The sequence below is a fragment of the Cariama cristata genome, unplaced genomic scaffold, assembly GCF_000690535.1.
Source record: "Cariama cristata isolate BGI_N322 unplaced genomic scaffold, ASM69053v1 scaffold20075, whole genome shotgun sequence".
NCBI lineage: Eukaryota > Metazoa > Chordata > Aves > Cariamiformes > Cariamidae > Cariama > Cariama cristata.
In genome coordinates, this window is record NW_009617240.1 from 72952 (window position 1) to 92498 (window position 19547).

General features: G+C 33.5%; 1 protein-coding gene across 1 annotated transcript in view; it reads left to right on the top strand.

The window, feature by feature from the left end:
- The window catches only part of PIBF1 (progesterone immunomodulatory binding factor 1), a 119596-nt gene that overhangs the window by 72297 nt on the left and 27752 nt on the right, over positions 1-19547 (top strand). Inside the window, exons 11-14 of the mRNA XM_009700467.1 lie at positions 1378-1528; positions 5607-5697; positions 10357-10459; positions 15809-15939. Coding sequence (XP_009698769.1) covers positions 1378-1528; positions 5607-5697; positions 10357-10459; positions 15809-15939 — 476 coding nt within the window. The remainder of the gene's footprint in view (positions 1-1377; positions 1529-5606; positions 5698-10356; positions 10460-15808; positions 15940-19547) is intronic.

Genomic DNA, 19547 nt, shown 5'->3' on the forward strand with positions numbered 1-19547 from the left:
TCTGGTAACATCTTGAATATCTGACATTCAATTCTAATAGCACTTTTGGCACTTCCTTTTCTCTTTAGAGAGATGCTTTGAAACCAGTGCTCTTTCATTAAGAAATGTTCTTGCAGAATTTAAATATTTGATGTGTGAACTTTTACTTTTGTTCCTTTTGACTGAATTCTTAATTTTTAAATTTATTTTCTTAAAAATAGTATCAGTGTACTAAGGGTTTCTCTTACACTTCTTATAGGTTATTGATCATAATAACGTAGTCACTAGTGGCTTGTGGCTCAGCTACAGCTGCTTTGTGAACAAACTCTTGTTTTTCTTTGTATTTCAGCATAAAGTAGTTTCTCTTCTTATGCATGCTGAAACTAGGAAACAAATGGTTTACATGTTGCCAAATTTTAACCTATACATTTATTCTTCTGTGACACTAGACCAATCTTTTTATATTCGAGTGGCTTGTTTCTCTGTAAGCATTGTGCATTCTTTAGTTTTTTTGACAGTGAATCTGGTATTACTGCTGTATACACTATGCATATATTTCTGTATCTCAAGATCTATATTCAGTTGTCATCTTGAATGTTTGAGATTTTTATTTGGGAAGTTAGTATTAAGTTTAGCTGCAGTACTGCTTGGTTATTACTTTACCTGTTTCAGTGGAGGTTTTTTTGCAAAGCATATAGTTTGCTACGTTATTTACCAAGGATTTTCTTATTCTAGTTAGTTTTATAATATTTATGTTGTCTATGTGGTTTTCTACTTTCAAGCACTGTATCAAGCTTTAGTTCTTACAGACCTTCCTAACTTTCATTTTTGAATATGTGCTTTTTTGTTTAAGCTTAGTAGATTCAGTATTTACAATAGTCCTGAATGTTAATTGCATATTAGCTTTCAGTAAATAAAGTCAGTAAATAATAAGAATCTGGTATATCTTAAATACCAAATTTTGATATTTATGCATTTACCATTCTGTAGAAGAACCTTCTTTTTTTTAAATTGATAACTGAAATCTGAATCCAATTAAAGAAATGAAAATAAATGCATTTACACTGTTTTGACTGCTGTGTATTAATTTTTTTAGCTGTTACCTTGCTTTTCCTAACTGTCCTTTAAAATTCTTGTAGCTTTTTCAGAGAGAGATTCTTAGAATTACTAAGGCCTTAGGAGATAGACATAAGTGGTATGACCTGAAAATGTAATCTGTGCAAGGTAATATAGCTGAAAAAATAACTGCTTTTTAAAGTATTTTAATCTTCCCTGTGCAAAAGTTACATCCACTATTCAGTATCATACTGCTAAGCATTTTACATGTATTATATTTTCCCTCTTTCATAAATAGCTGTAATGCTGGATCCCTGATCTTTCCATTATTCATTCTCACAGGTGCTTACTAAGGAATTTTATAGTCTTCAGTCTTCTAGTGAAACACGCATTATTGAACTTCAAACACAGAATTCTGAGTGTCAAGCAAGGCTAGATACTTATGAAAAACTTGAAAAAGAGCTTGATGAGATAATACTGCAGACAGCAGAAAGTAAGTTCTGTCACAAATTGTATGGTATCTGTAGGTGTTTCTGGCATGATGAGATGTCTTGTTTCTCATGGCACTTGGAAAGTATTAAAGTGCCTGTCATTCTTCCTCCTTATGAATGACAATTAAGATACAGTAATTATTTTGATAGAAAATATTAATGACAGGTTTCTAAATGTATTTGTAAATATGTATCAAATAAACATGAACTCAGACATATGGATATTAAAAATCAGTGTTTCTTTTTCCTTCATTTTTCTTTTCATTATTCTAATCATCCATTATAATTGGATACTGTTTTTAGGATTGTCCTATTATTTAAGTATATTTTGAATACCAGGAAACCCTCTTTGTTGACAATTATAGGTTTCATAATACAGCACAGTGATTAATGTGGATTTTTAAATGAATTGGGGGGGAAAAAAGCTCTTCCTTGTGTTGAATTAATAATAATTAGACATTTAGTTGCTTGTGGCAGATCAGTCTGCTCCAAGTACTAAACCCTGGATTAAATTGAGGCCTGATTACTCTTGAAAATTTTTGTCTCTGATTGGCAAAAATAACAATGTCTGTTCTCAAACTCAACAAAATTTCTGTGAAATTTCTGTTGATTTGATTCTCAGCCTAAATTAATCCACAAAGCAAGTAATTTCTAATTTGAAATTAAGACTCTAATCATGAAGTATTTTAGCCTGTGTGTAAACAGAGTAGGACATTTTAAGATTTCAAACTAACTCATATATCTTGTCCTTTTCTCTTTCTTTACTCCTCCAAAAAATAATGACAATTTGTAAATAATATTTTCCACATATAAAGCTTATGCAATGATCTTCTATATAAACAATAGTGTAGAGGAAAATATGTATTACTGGGATGCAGTGATGTCTGGGTATCTTTAGTACTTAGACTGTACATACTTTATTAATTTTATACACTGCAGCTTGTACTTGTTAGAATGGCATGAGTACTCAAAGGTTCCAGTCTGACCATAAGCATGTTTGCTATATACATGCTTATGTTTTAGTTGGTAACATGTTTTTTGAAGTGTATATATATAAACTTGCCTAAGAAATATTTATGTATTGATACAGAATTTTTGGACCTTATCTTAATTTTTTTTCCAAGGAGAAGATAGAGTTCAGAATGCTGTTTTTTGTTTACACTGATTTACATTTTCTTATGCATCTTGGGATAGCAGTAAAGGCTTTTCCAGAACTAAATCATTCTTAATTTCTTCTTAAGTATGTATTTTATTTATGATTTATATTCTGTGCTATAGAATATGACTTGAAGAAATGAAAGTTTCCAAACGGACTCTTCTGTTAAAATATAATTAATTTATCTTCTGATTTTGTTGGAGAAAAAAAGGGAGTTAGAGTTCAATATTATTTTAATGTATTTTCTATTTAACAACTAACATGTTTTTTTTCTTGCTATTATTGTAGTCTATTTGATATTGAAAGTTAGGATTAATACTAATTAAGACTGAATTCCAGCACCAAAGTGAACTTCTGAGGAAAATCAGAAGAAATAAAAGCATTTCTTTTTTAAAAACACTTTGAAGAAGAACACAGACATACTTCCTCCTGTGTCTCAAATACTGTCCTGGTATTTACATGTCATAAATAGCTAAAGATAGAAAAATAGTTGAAAGAAAGGAAATACAATTATTTTCCAAATTTAATGTGTTCTGGAAATACTCCAGTCTATCTGTCAGAGAATATAATTTAGGCCGAAGCATTGTGTGGAAGACAATTAGAATTTTCTATGGACTTTACTGAGAATAAGATTTTACTCTTCAGTTCTGTGGTCACTTCTATATATTTCAATACCGTGTAATATTTTTCTCTTCTCCTTGAGTTATGAAGCCTCTGTTGTTTTATAGTATTTGGGAATGCTGGTGAGGGTTGGTTCTCTGGACTGTAATAAACTGTGTATTTACACGTGAGGTGGCTTTTGTCATATAATCATATAAGCTTTTTATTTTTTCCTTTGGAGAACATGCATGTGGAAGAGATCACTGAATTGTGACTGTTATTCCCTCATTATTATGCCTCACTTTATTAATATTGAAATAACATGAAACAGCCTATTCAGGAAACTATCAAGAATTTATGTAGCCATTCCTTACAGCATCTGAGTGGTTTCCACATGAAAAGCAATAGTAAACTTTCTTGGCATTTGTCTATTCTTCCTTTTCAGGGTAAAATCTTCACTTTAGGCTGTTTTTGTTGTAGACTAACGAGTTGTTTGATTTTTCTTGCTTCCATTGGTTAGTATCTTTTTAAGGAAAAGGTTCAACCTATCTGTATCCTCACAATGGCATGTGAGGATACTTTTTTGCTAAGTAGTGTAAAAAACTGTCATTAATAAGTGTCCTCTAACTTGTAACATATATATTTTACACCACAAAGTCAGCTGAAGAGCCTAGGAAGACATAAATGAAGATAAGAGAAGCACACACTGATACAGAACATTACTTTGGCTCAATATCTACAACATTCCCAAAGTTTTTTGTGATTGTCTTCATGATCTGATATTTATGTGGACACTACTGATAGATACGAATTTATAGGGCAGATTCTTACTGACATTTTTCTGAGACAGACAACATTGAATTTGTAACCGAAAATAAGGATTATGACAAAGGCAGATTAAATTATTTTTAATGTTTTTCTGAACCAGAGGTATTTAAGGCACTGGAGAATTCCTCGTCATAACTAAGACAACCTTGAAAATCTGAAGTTCTGGCACCTTTGTACTGCCATGTCAGTAAACTTTTTCTGTCATACCAACTGGAATTTCTGTATTGTTTTTAATGTAACTAGATATGTGACTTATCACAAATACTCTACTAGAGGCTTTTCTCTTTTGAAATGTGTTTTAAGAATCCTTGTTAAAAATAGCATTAAAAGAGTACTAGACAAGTGAGGAAAGAAGCTATAGCATTGTGCAGCTTGTTGAAAGAAGATATTTCTGATTTTGAGGCTCTTGAGCATTAGGAAAGCTGAGTCAGATAGGACTGTCATGTCATTTCCTAAATCTGTTTCTCCTGTTCCCAACTACTTGATTCAGAAAAGCTGTTGTGTGGTGACTGGGCTGGTGTTCACTTGTGGTCCCACCCTCACACCCCTGTCACTCCCCCTTTCTCTTTGTCCCCCTTTACCCCTCCTCTCTGTCCCCCTCTCTCTGCCCCTGCCTACCTCACACACACACTTCTTTTTTTCCTTTTTTTTCTTCCTTGCCCACTTTATCGTACAGGAGAGAGGAAACCTGAATTACACAAGCTGAAATATTAAAATCTGTACACGTTTTCATCTTGCTGCTATTGGGATTTCTTTTCAAAGCAATTCCAATGTGTTTTAAATCCTTAGAAATATGTTTTCAGAAATCAGTCATCTACAGAGGCAGAGATTATTTTGAATATTTTTACTTTACATAAACAAGAATCTCCTTCTTGCCCTTCTCTGAAGATGGGTGTGGCATTTGTTTTCCTCAGGTTATCAGAAATTTCTGATCACCACAGTCTTTCAAAAATGATAATAAGCAGCCTCACAGTGACATCAGCTCCTTCAGCAACCTCAGATGCGTCCCTTCTGGTCCCATGGACTTGTTTATGTCCAGTTGGCTTAAGCACTCCCTAATTTTATCTTCCTCTACTTCCTCATGTACTCACAGAAAATGAATTCTTTAGAAAAAAAACCTAAGCAGCCTAACCCTGTACTGCTGAATTAAACTTATACTATTAGTGTGTATTTTGTGACTATGCCAATAATACGAATATTCAAGGACACTGAACTCTTTTCCTTTGCTTTCATATTGCATAAGTCTTATGTTAATCAGAAAAATAAAAAGTGAAAAGCCTGCCAGTGTTGTAAGAAATTAATGCGTGGCACTGTGTTAATGCTAATTGTGAACAAAATTGTTCCACTCAAGTCCAGAAGGTTATACCAACTGAAAATCTAGCTTCTAGAAAAATGTTTGTGCATGTGTAAAATTATAAATAGAATTGCTTAGAAGTTTGTAAGTTCTTGCACTGTAATTATGTTCTTCAACAGTACCTTTCTGCAATTTTTTGCAGTGGAAAATGAAGTTGAAGCTGAAAGGGTTCTCTTCTCATATGGATATGGTGCTAATGTTCCTACAACAGTGAAAAGACGACTAAAGCAAAGGTAAAAAAATGCCTCCTGAATTTACTTGTTCAAGACAAAGTAAATGAAGATATTTGCATTATGTTTTGTCTTAGAATCCAGCCAGTGTGATTAACATATAGAGTTTTTTAATGACAAGTATAACAGGTCCTAGTCTTCATTCTATTCCTGTAATGTGGTTGATGCATATAAATGAGCATATACATATCTTTCTACGTAATTTTAAGATGTTTTTCATTGTCCTTCAGAAAGATGAATTTTAATTGTATAAAACTAAAGAGCTGTAAAAACAGACTAGTTACATTGTTTACATTTATATAATAGGAAATAAGTTTTTAATACCCTAAAGATGACATGTAGTTGTAAGAAAGACACATCTGTCAGGATATTAAGAAAGCCCAGGTTTCAGAACATCACTATTTCATCTTTACAAATACAGGATCTGATTCCAGTTATATGTCTTCAGTTTGCTCTGGTACCATTTCATCAATAGATAAAAATGATGTGTAAGCTGAATAACATGCTTCTTGATCACAGTCATTTTTAAATAATAAATTTATATTATGCATTGTCTTTAAGAAATAATAGTGACATTTGAATGGCTTATTATGAACATAAAGGCTACAACTCATTATGAAGTACAGGGAATGTGGATTTATTTATAGTATTTTTAAACTGTGACCACAGCAAAACTTTGGCTGTTGTTCAAAATATGTATAGACAGTATAAAAAGAAAGATAATCTAAGATTGGAATCATGGAATATTGGGATGATTTAGGTTGGAAGGAGCATCTGGAGGTCAGCAGGGTCCAACACCATGCTTAAAGCAAATCCAATTTTTCAAGAACTTGTCTAGCTAAGTTTTGATTTTCTCTATGGAGATTCCACATCCTTCACAATATCAGGTCAGAGTAACGTGATTTTTTTTTTTTTTGCCCAGAGTCATGTCTCCAGCCTGGCAGAGGAGACGCCACAATTAGGATGGTGGTTCTCCCAGGATTAGACTCTTTCCTTGCACTTAGATTGTGCCTACAAGTTGCTCAAGTGCGGGAAAGTCAGCTGCATAATTTGTGTTAGCGGTAGGCTTTGGCCATGCCGTCTTCTACCAAAATGAGAAACTCCACCATCATTGGTGGACACACAAAGAAGAGTATGAAGACAGGGTGAACATGTACCACAGCTTCACAGTGTACATGTCTAGGAGCTGGAAGTGCAGTTTTTGTCATGTATAGCTGGTTTTTACTACAAGTATTAGTTTGTTTAGTTGTTTTTGTCCTCTTAACCCTCACCTTCTCCATGACAAAGAATATTTAACATTGAAAGTTACTGATGAGAATTAAAGGCAAATGATGGTCCATTCATGTTTACAACAAAGATTTATAGGCCACATACTATTTCTTCTGTCCTTTATATTTGTTTTTCAAGTAGGTGTTGCCAATATGCTTGTCAATTGGATCAATTGGATTAGACCTGTTGTGCACTGAGTTACATATTGCTCACAAAAATCATAAAGATTTTATGTAGTACTTAACTTTGGCATGGCTTAATTTGCTCTTTCACATTTTTAAGCCTCTTTAGATTGTTTCCTTGTAACTTTTTTTTTTGTATTGCATAAAATTGACAAAATAAAAAAAAAAAAAGGAAGGGGAGGGCAAAAACCTCCATAACCCTGTTGTATGTCTGTTTTAGGAGACTGTTGAGAGTTCTATAGCATCATTTCCTAAAAGTTCATTTCCTTCCTCCTCTGTCAATAGTTTAGGAACTTTTCTGAGTTTTGGCTTAGATCCTTCTTTTTCCCCACCTTAATAGATTCAGTTTAATAATTTAAAATAAGTTAATAGTTTAGATTATTTACATATAAAAGAACTCTGCTAAATCACCTTTGAATCATGAATCTGATAATCAATAAGCCAGGATTTCAGATGTGCTTGGAAGACACTTTCTGAGCTTAGAAGTGGCTCTATCAGAATGCCTCATATACTCCCCTTTTGTTTCAAAAAGCACTGGCAGATAAAGCTGATTTAATCCTTCATAATGGTGCTGGAGACTTCATAGACTTTCTTTATCTTTTAAAATTAAGATTTAAAAAGCCCTAAAAGCCTGTGTATGGTTTACCTGCTGCTGTTCTGACTCAAGGAAAACTGCCATGCAGAAAGTGTATGTGATACCTTTGGCTCCCTAAGCTTTAAAGCAAAGTCTCTGTGACACCAACTTCTATGTTTAGAGCCATTAAAGAAACACAGGTAAGTTTTCTGCTCTCGAGGATTGCTTAAGGAAAGAGAATCTGTTACTAATGTGAATAATCTTCTTTTTGGAGTCCACTGCCTGCTCTTGAATTCCAGACATAGGGGATCCTAAACGAAGAGCTCTTACAAGTTCACAGCATGCACTTCAGTCTCTGAAACTTTGTACAAAACCATCTATTCAAGCATAGTGCATTGTGGGGTCTATACCTGTTTGCCTACTTGCCAGAAACAACTATTTCATTACTTTGGATGTAGGCACCATAGATCCATAGTAGTAAATTAAGCATGCCTGGGAAGATTCTGAAGCATGAAGACCAAATGGCATGCAGTAGCCCACTTCCGTAAAACTAAACTCTCAGTGTAGGTTAGCTGCATGTGAACTATGTATTGGCAATGATTTGCTTGCCCATGCTACCTCTTCAGCTATGCCTAGGAACTGTTTTGAGAGAGTGTTAATAACTAAATGCCAGAATACTACCAGGAACACTCTAGTGGTTTACTAACAATAAATTATCACATTCTTGAGCACTGCATAATTTTCTAGTATAGCTGGAATCAAAGTTTTCCAGAATAAGATGTCTTTGCAGATCAGTCCCTTTGTCCCTTTGCTTTAAATTTAAACTAGTTAAAAAACATATTGACAAGCATACTTGAAAAATGTACTTGTGTTTATCCCTAAATACTCACAAATTCAGGTCAAGTTCACTGAATAGTTGCAGCTGGGAAAATTATGATGCGTTACATTCCCAAAGTTGCCGTGGGAAGGTATCCATGTTTCCCCTTGCACTCTAATAGCTGATGTATGGATCCCTAACTAGTCAGAGAAGTGGTTCATTTCTCTTTTGTACTACATGGGATCTTAACACGCATCTCGTGTTAATTAATTGGAGAATTAATTTCTTTTTTTCTCAGTTATTGTTTACACAGTCTAATGCTCCTTGTAGGAGGAACTGAGAGAACCAACCTCTTAGTGAATGCTTTTGAGAATTTCAGGTCATTCTTCTCATACAAGAAGAAAGCAAAAGATTATATGAAAGGGTAGGTTTATAACACAGATGAAGAATATTAAGTTTTCTGATAAATCTAAAAGTTTATTCACTTTTACTGAGGAGAACATGGAGGTTATGACTGGTCAAATTTTCAGAGAAAGTTTATACTTATATGTTTATAAGTTTATATTTATATGGATAATAAGCATCAAAAGTCTAAGATCTGGACTGGAGTGACTTCTCCGTTTCTTCAATATTCAAGTTTCTGAAAAATGACACACATTTGACTGGAAGGATAGATTGTTGTGGAGACCCATTAGTCTGGTGGTTAAGGCACACTAAACAGTGGTATTAGCCCTTATTTTTAGAGCTCTGAATTTCCCATGTCATGTGAAATAGATTGGTGACTAGAGCACCTAAACATGGCAAGGTACAGTGATAAATTCTCTCGATACAATTTTGCTACTAAGCCACGAAGCTGCTAAATCCTACAAAGATGGCAGGATTCATTACAGGATACATAAATTTAGACATCTAATCATAGGTTTTACATAGAGACTTGGCATCTGACCTCTCATTATAACCAATTTAGTTCTAATCAATACAGTCAGTGGAGTTTGGAGTACATTTCAGTTCACCATTCAGGAGTCCATTTTGGTGGAATATAGTCAGGCTTTACAGACTGCATTAAATAGGACTAAATGATTAATTACAGCTTGAAAGACTAGGCTAGATGTCTGGAAGTAGGCAATGCAATTGCATACTGAATCTTCCCATTGCTGCCTACAGAACTGTGCTGTTGAATTGATGATCAACTCTTTTGAGTTCGGACGTGAAACATGGAAGAGGTTGAGGATCTAGTTTTTTAACTAGGGTGTTTGAGTCGCTCAATAATCCTTTTTGTTCACTTCTAAGTTAATTTGTGGATCTGCATCGGAGTTTATTTTTTAAAAAGTGGCAATAACATTTAATTATTTAGCAAATTACATGACAAACAAAACAATTTTCCCTCTGTTTTGAAAATGATAAAATACTACATTTTTCAGTGTTCCACTACAAAATTTGTATGTGTGCATTTTTTAAAAAAATTATTTAAGGATAAGCCAATTACAGTGATACCCTAAAGATGCTAAAAAGTACTCATAATTAGTTGAAACATTTTGACACGATTGTGTAGTATTGTACAAATTATATAGGTAATTACTTTGTAAAAAATATTACAATGGCATAACTGTGGAAATGCTCTTTCAATGCTGTTAGAATTTGTAATATTTTCATTGTTTTTCTAATTTTGACGATTCTGCATGTTTCACTGTAGTTTATATACATTAGTATTTAAGCAATGGTGAAAAATTAACGCAATCAAGTTCTGAAGTGTAAATGTGAGAATTTCTTTTGCATATTTTGGAAAAAATTCAACTTCAGCTTGCTTTTTATTGGCACAGTGTTCACTTGGCAAGGAGGTTACTGCAGCTAGAAAAGCAAAACTCGTTGCTTGTAAAAGATCTGGAACATCAGAAGGAACAAGTAACACAGATTTCACAAGAGGTAAATTACTGCTACAAAAAAATCAAATCTGTAGAGACTATAAACATTGCAGAACAGCTGTTCATAAAATGAAATATTTTCTAAACAGTGTTTATTATCATTTGATGTCAAAAAATGGCCTTATAATTAACCAAAACTCATTTAAAATGTTTTCAAATAAGTTTCTATTGTACTTTGAAAAGAAGATTGAAAGAGGGATTACTTTACAGGCTAAACAAGAACGTAAGCCAAACAGATAGTGTTCTGATTTCTGAACAGAAGACTGGCTAGCCAAACTAGTTTGTTCTGTTTGATAGTTAATTGTTCAATGAATACCTTGTTACTTTTTACACAGCTCTTCTCTTAAATCACTTTTGAAGATATTTCTGTAAATCCTTTTCTACATTGTCCAGATCTTGAGTCTTTTGAATATACAAATCTAGGCAATGTTTAACGTAAGCTGCTTTTTAAAAAAACTAAAATTATTTTTTTTTACTTTGTTACAATGAGTTTAATTTCATGATCTTTTAAAATTCTGTATATAATACCTGAAATCACATATATTGACATGGAGAACAAACACAAAACAAAACTCAGCTTGAAATCTCCCAGAATTAGGGCGAACTAATTTTTTGAAATACTTTTAAGATTGTCTTCTAAATTTCTCTTAGCAAATCTAGAAGTTCTTTTGTTCCCATTAGATACTGCCGCCATATGGAATTTCTAGACCGACTGTTTCAGGAATGTGATTAACAGTTTGATTTTTAAAGCCATGATAATTATAAATTAGGATAACTACACCCGAGTACTTCACAGTGCAAATACTTGCATTTTTTACATACATAAAATTCCTGTAATTTTAAAATATTTTATATTTTTACATATATGATTATATATACTATTTCAGTGAAAGACATATGAACAGTGAAGTTTTTGAATTATTTTTTTTAATCAATACTACAATTTATTGTGGATTCTTCTTAGTTCTATCCTAGTAATTTGTATTTGACTAAAACATATCTTTTAAATCTTCTTGACTTGAAGACATTAAGAGATTTGTGAATCAAATGTTATACTTGGTATTCTTCTCTATAACTATTCTTTCACTATCGTTAATAAAATCTATGCTTTATTTCCCACTTAAATCTTTTTGGTTTCCACTTCAATACGTTTCTCCTTACCCACAGTGGTTTTATATGTGCTTCTAGATCACTCATGAAAGCTTTAGTACCAGTGACCTTAGTTCAAATTCTTGCAAAATTCCACTAGAATATCTTCACCTCATTTTTATTCTCCCATGAGATGCCATGTAGCCCTTTCTTGATCTTTTATCATATAATTGTATAGTTTAAATCAGAATGTCATCCAGAACAAAGTTAAATGTCTTGCAGATAGCTAATGCACAGCTACTAAGCCTATTAACATCAAACTTGTACGGTTAAATAAAATCTTTTAAGACTTGCTTTCTATTAAACTCATGTCCGGCATTCAGGTCTGAATGCTTCATCAGATTTCTTTCTTCCTTTTTTTTTTTTTAAACTTTGTATATGATTGTAGACCATTTTGTTTGATAACAATTACTTAAGCCATTCTGCTTGCCATCCTTTAATATGTGCACAAAGAGTTTACACTTGTTATTAATGGACTAGAAAATAGTTCATCATTCTTATGTTATACAAACTGATCATCTGACATTTTTTCAAACAGAGGGCAGAAAATTTTACTGAAAACTTCTGTGTTTTCTTCAGCATTATATACAGTTTTACCATATCTCTGCCATCATGGGTTGTACTGTTTCTAGGATTTATTTGCTCCCATTTTTTTCATTCTAAGAGTTCTATGCTTGCTAGTATCAACTTTGCTCTTGAAGTTGTAGCTCCTCTTGTAAATTTTCTATATTTCATATTTTATACTGATTGCTATCCATCATCTTTCTTTATGTAGTTAAAGTTCTTAAACTTCTGTTTTCTGTCTTTACTGCATCCCCTGAGCTAAGACATATTTTTACTCCAAACTGTCATTTTTCTTGATTTTTTTTTCCTTTTTTTTTTTAAAGAGCAAAACAGAGATCCTGTAGACTACAGCATGCTCAGGTAGCTCGTTATTATTATTTTGATTGACAGTTTGTTCAGTCATCTAGATGAAATCTAGAACATGGATTGAAAGTTGATGCCAAAGTGATTGGATCAGCTTTTCTTTCGATCTTGGATTAAATACTGGTATTTCCCTGCAGTATTTATGATACAACTTTTTTTAAAGCTCTTTAAAGGAGAGAAGAAAAGGAAAATATCGCAGTAACTACAATGGATGCTCTTTCTAAGATTCTTTTTTTGGACTGTCCTCAACCTAATGCCATTGAGCTCTGTAGAAAGGAATCATATTCCTCTTCTGGGAAAGTCTAGCATTACCAAGAAGAAAATACTGACTCCTCCTTAATTTCATTCTTTTGATGGAAGTCTGATACAATGTGCCTGTTTGAAATTTGGAACCCTATGGAAAAGCTCAGCTACTGAAAAAAAACTTGTCAGTCTTCAGTTAGTCCCATTATAGTTTGTCAGGCTTTATTTAACTGCAGGATCGTATCTATTTTCAGGTTGAAATACAGCATTAGAAAAGAATTTTCCCTTAAAGTCATCTTTCTGTTGCTTTGTATAGCAGTGACCTGCAATGTTAAAGTAGGTATTGAGACTTACTTCATACTACAGAAGGTTTGTTGACCATATCTAGGACAAACAGAATAAAGGAATTTTCATGACCTGATCCAAGATCCTCAGCTAGTGATAAGCAGTTTATTGCCTCTGCAACTTACTTCACATTTAAGTAAGTGGAAGGCCATGTATCAGCTTCTGTAGTGATCTGCAATGACTACATTTAGTGTCCAATCTAAATTTTGGTATGAATTCACTTTGCAGAAGTTTTGAACAGTGCCAGAACTGATTGATAGACAGTCTCTTGTGTCTAGAAGGCTAATATGGTCTTTGAGTGACTTAAAAAGCAAATACTGAGTCGGTATACAGTAAAAGTGATATCCTAAATAAAGAAATTTACTAAGCTGCTATATTTGGCTTGCTGCTAGATGACTTTTTTGAACTTTCATCATGTCGTTGTATTTGTGCTTTTTGTATGCCTCCACTGAAACATTTTTACCAAAAGCAGGTTTACATCTCACTCTGAAAGAGAGAGTATACATCAGGCTGAGCAATGATGGAATCCTTCAGCTTGATAGAGATGTCCATTCAGGCATAAATAATAAATATCCAATTGCAAGGTATTTGATTTATTACTTAAAAGAATGACACAGAAATACTTAAGTAAATCTTGTACATTAAGGCAGAAAGAAATCAAAGTTACTTACAAAAAATAATGCTTTTGCTCAAGGATAATGCTTTATTTATATACGTGTGTATATTAGTAAAATTAATCCATTAAATACATTTAATGCTTAATTGATTACAGTTTAATGACAACCTCTTTTAAGTTTATAGAATAAAACAAGCAGCAGAGCACCACCATGGAGAGGAAGGGATAACCTTTTTTCATAATAGCAGCATGCTTTTTAGCTGGTGAAGTTGGCAAGTTAACAGATGGCTTAGCAGCATCAAACTAAGCCTCACTTGTCCTTTCCCACTGAAGTACTTTATTTCTTATCAGTGAGAACAATGAGGAGCTTCATACTGTGACGACAGCATTCTTTGAAAGTTCTTAGGCTACCAAGAACAGGATTCCAAACAAGATCAGTTGGATTAATTTTCACCTATAATGGCAGTCTCAAGGTTTTATACTGTAATTTTTAGACCATCCTAGAGATTAGTACTTCATGTCTTGGAATTACCTGTTTGTCATGTAAGGACTCCCTATTGTCTTCCTGAACGAGATCTTTTTTGATAGCTTATACTCTTGAAAAATAATAGTTTTTCAATTTATCTTATAATAAATAATTAATCTTATCTTATTCTAAGCTTATAAGTTTATTGAAGATAATTAGTTTCTTCAAGAAGATTGATTACCTCTTTTTTTACTTCTCTACAGTAAACTTAGAATTTCACTGTGGACTAGAATAGGTATTTCCTGAAGGAACTAATGTATTTAAATAATATTTAAGGATTTGCATTAATTTGAAGAAGTGCAATGTTATTGTCTCTCATTTCACTTTTTAAAACATGAAGGGGGGTTAATTCCCCTTTCAGTAAGGCCAGTAAGGTGAGCAAGCAAATTTTTGTCTATATTCTGGTTTTTAATAAATGTGAACCATTATGTTGTAAGTTCTTTGCACATTTGACAGACTATAGAGGGCAGAAGTAAAACTGCAATAAAAATATAATGGAATCAGAGAAAGAAGGAAACACAGTCTCATGTTTTGAAAATGTGAATAGGAGAAAAATCTGATTTTAGAAAAGTTCTGAAATATTATTTAAATGGGCTAGTTCTATAGGAAGGTGTTGGGGTTTTTTCCTGCTTATTTGGAACAACACAAATTAGGACAACCGGCTCCTTAGTCTGATTTGGCAAATGCAGATTGTTTAATCTGTTAAGTTTTATAAACTAATTGGAAAGCTTAACCATTTTCCATTGAATTCATTCCATTAGATCTGTTTGTAACTAAACATTCCATTGTATCTGTTTGTATCTTTTAATTTATTTTTTAAAGAATCTAGATGGTATTCTCAACTTCTATGTACTCCAGCTGCTGAAACTGCTAAATCTTGGTGTGTGATCTTACTCTGTACGTATTTTAGTGAACGGTCTTGTTATATTGCTCAAGATGCAAGCCATATCATGCAAGCTTTTTAAACCTAGTGATCCTAGTTTGTTCAGGGAATAGGGCTAGAAAGATTTATTTCCTACTTATGGATATCACAGTTATTTTATACTACTCTTGTAAACATCCTGTTAGATTTCACTGTTCATATACAGTAATTAATTAGAGGAAATGGGACTTTTCTTCCATTAGTACTGTGTTTTTATTTAGATTCAATTTCTGAGCTGAAAATACCATTGTAATAGTATACAGTTTTTAAAAAGTCACTTGTGGTCAATAAGATGAACAGAGGCCTTGTCTGTACTAGTTTTTTTCATCAATGGAAGCTGTTACATTAAAATTCTTGAAAATGCAGATTAAGGAAGTGTAGAGAGCAGTAGCATGATTGCAGTGAAAATATCATATAATTAGAACAGAAAAGTGAGAGAATAATGTACTAGATAGTAATTTGACGGCAGTTTGGGGTTTTTTTGTGAAATAACAGGTTTGGGGTTTATATTATTATGCAATTGGTAATAATCAATAATATCCAGTAGTAATTCAATAATAATAAAGTAATTATGCTTTATAAATTACAAAATTTATAGTAATAACACTTCTTTGTTTGGCAGCTTGACAGAACAAAGTCTTTGTTGAGTCAAGTACAACAGCCGTACAAATACCTCATTGAAACTGTGCAACAGAGAGATTCTCAAATAAGTCTACAGAAAGAACATATTACACAACTTGAAAAAGATGTCAGGTAATTAAAATCACTGTTTCTTATTTTTAAACTAAAATTAAAATCACTTATGTGTTTATCATTAGAAAACAATTATGTTATTGGCCATGAAGAGATGTTGACACTCCATCATTGACTGAGACGAGTCTTTATGCGGGAACTCTAGCATCTGTGATTTCTCTCATACTGTCAGAAAAAGAGGCTTTAGGTTTGGAAAAGCATCAATGACAGTGAGGTTGAAAGTGAGTTTGGAGTTGAGAAGAGCTCTCATGAAGTAGGGGAAAGTTCAGAAGAGTAAAAGGAAAGAATGACACAACAGATGTACAAAAGGTAAAAATAAATAAAATCAGAGAAAAATAATAAGACTAGTCCACCAGCAAAGGGTATTTCAGGCATAACTCGAGCAGATTTCCTCTAGTGGAGACTCTCTGATTTGGTGTTATATCCAGCTGTCAGAACTCTCTGACCACTGAGCAATTTCCCACCATCACATAGCTTTATAAACTATGTTTAGCATTTGGTTTCCAAGCAAGCTGTTATAAAATAATCTGCCCCTTGATTCTCAACGAAGTCAATACCTGTGTCCCACTGCACTACAGAAGAGTAAGCATTTTAACTATTAGGTGTTCATGTGGTATCTTAGTTTAGGAAACGCATATGGTAACAATTATGAAGCATTAATGTGATTGTATTATGAAGCAATTACATGAAAAATACAGGTTTTTCCCAACAAATCTGCTGAGGCAATGAAAATAGAAAAAGTAGGACTCACCATAGCTAAATGCTTTATCCTACATACTGTCTTACATATCACAGAATCACAGAATCATTATGGTTGGAAGAGACCTCAAAGATCATCAAGTCCAACCGTATACCTGATGCCACCATGTCCACTAAACCATGTCTTGAAGTACCACATCTAAACGTTTTTTTAACACCTCCAGGGACGATGACTCCACCACCTCCCTGGGGAGCCTGTTCCAATACCTAACAATTCTAACAGTGAAGAAGTTCTTTCTAATGTCCAGCCTGAACCTCCCCTGGCACAACTTGAGACCATTTCCTCTCGTCCTATTGCTAATTACTGGGGAGAAGAGCCCAATCACCACCTCACTACAACCTCCTTTCAGGTAGTTGTAGAGGGCGATCAGGTCTCCCCTCAGCGTCCTCTTCTCCAGACTAAACAACCCCAGCTCCCTCAGCCGTTCCTCATAAGGCTTTTTCTCCAGGCCCTTCACCAACCTTGTTGCCCTTCTCTGAACACGCTCCAGCAGCTCAATGTCCTTCTTATAGTGAGGGGCCCAAAACTAACACGTATGTATCTATTCAGAGTGTTTTGATGGTTTGGGATAGTATTTGTTATGCCCTGAGGAATACCTAAAAATGCTTATTATCCAAGTAAATCTATACATGAATCAATACATTTATAAGTAAACTGAAACATTCATACTTCCTGACAAGATATCTTTCACTGGGCTTAACTTTGATTCAGTAAGAATAGATATTTTTTTATTCCAGAATCAAGTGTTTTTAATATTTTTCTAGACTTGGTATATTATAAGAAAAACTTCAAATGTAAATTATATTTTTCCAGGAGATGAAAAATCACAGTGTTCTCTATATATGCAGGATCTTACTTTCCATTTCTGAAAAAAATCATCAAGGAACCGGTCATTTGCAAATTAAATTTTTAGATTATGGTAACATGAAAATGTCTTTCATTACTCACATAGTAGTCCAAAAGTCTCTCAAAAGCTAGAAAAAAGGGAGTAAATAGGTGAGGTCATTTCTGAAAGTGTGTGTTTCATGCCTTTAAAATATATAAGAACTTAAATGCATTATTAGCATTGATTCTCTTGAGTTTTTATGGCTCATTACAAATAACCTAAATTAGGAACTTAGTCAGGTCAGCTTTCCTTAGTAATTCATGGAGGAAGTGGCATCTCCAAAAAGCAATTCAGATTTTGGATCGAGTGAGTCATTTGCTAGAGATGCCTGTTACTGTCCATTAACTATAAAGGGAATTTTTGGCACCTTAAAGTGCCTGAGGTTAAGGAAGAAAATGGATCTGCACTGCAATGCCAGAATTCATGGTAAACATACCAGCAGTACTCTACTGTGGTGACCTGGGGTGTGCTCCCCACTAGTCTGTGTTTCTGTAAATGAAAGTGTGGTCTGACAAAAAAAAATATTTTTATCCTTAATGGTTTTCTAGCAAATAAGTAACACTTTGCACATCAAATATTTCGGTAAGAAGTTTTTTCCTGTAGTTTCTAATATTCCTTGTAAACTAAAATAACTATTATTCCCTTATCACAAGTGTGCCTCAACTTTGCTGTAGTTTCATAGCCAGTGAAATTCTTGGGAACAACCTAATGTCTTAGGGCTTTTGGTACATATCAGTAGTCCCTAATTTTGCTATTCATAACTCCATATTTAAAACAAATGTTCTAAATTGTTAGCTGATATTCCCTGGAGCACAGGGAAATCATAATCTGCTACAAAATTGATAATGTTAGTCCTTTGCTTTCCCATAAGTGACAGGAAGGTTAGAGGAAAGGATTTCTAACCAGAGAACCATTACATTCTAGCAATCTTTTGTCCTGAGGATAGCCTTTTGGAATCTGCTGATGACAGTTTTAAATTAAAATATCCCTTAGGTGATTTCAGATTACTTTGTGGACCAGTCTAGCTCCCAGCTATTCCAGAACTGAATCAGAATGGGATTTAAGTAAATTAATGATAATCCCTACCAAATATATGCCAAGGGAAGCTCTGCTGGATCAAAAGATTTAGACCACTATTCCTATCCGTCCTAGTTTATTAACAGCATTTTGTTGGTTTGTGTGTGGAAAATTTTTGCGAGGATGAGTTCAGAGAATTAATGCTCCTCAAGGAGGGCCCTAAATTCTGCAGATGATGTTGGTGCTATTAGAAATGTAATAGTGAAAACACTAACCATGGTTTTTGAAGTCTGGTTTCTCTATATCTCAGAGCTAAGAAGAAAAAGTGAATATTTGTAAAGTCATTTCAAAATTAAATGTTTTTTCCAACCATTACCTATAATTAATAGTTAATACTGCAGTTCTGCAGTAGCCTCTTTAAGTTGAGGTTTAATTTATGCTACAGTTACACAAAGTACATTATTTCTTTAAATTTTGCATACAATACATACATTAGTTTTATTTCTAAAAAGCAATTTCACAAGTACCAGCTAACAGAAAAATAATGTCCAAATTCTTGTTTTCAGATAGACCTTTAAAAGTACTAATGATTTTTTTGAATATATATTTTTTTAAAATCTCATAGTTGAGTACCACACTGTAGACAAATTAACATAATGTTGATATGCCTGCACCCTGACAATCAAAACTGAATACTTAGTTTTATCCTCACAGCTGCCCTATGCTTGATTGTGCTTTTCCTTCCTTTGTGTTTAGTGTGCAGAATCTATGGTGGAGGAGTGTTCTTGTCATGTTGTGTTTTTATCTCATCTGCTCATCAGGGGAGGTGGTTCTGCATTATGTAAATCATGAATTCCCTAAGTGGAGAAGTCAAGTCCATTGCTATGAGTGCGTGTGTTCTCTATCACCTCTCACTTAACTTCAGTGTAGAGGCATCAGCAAGGA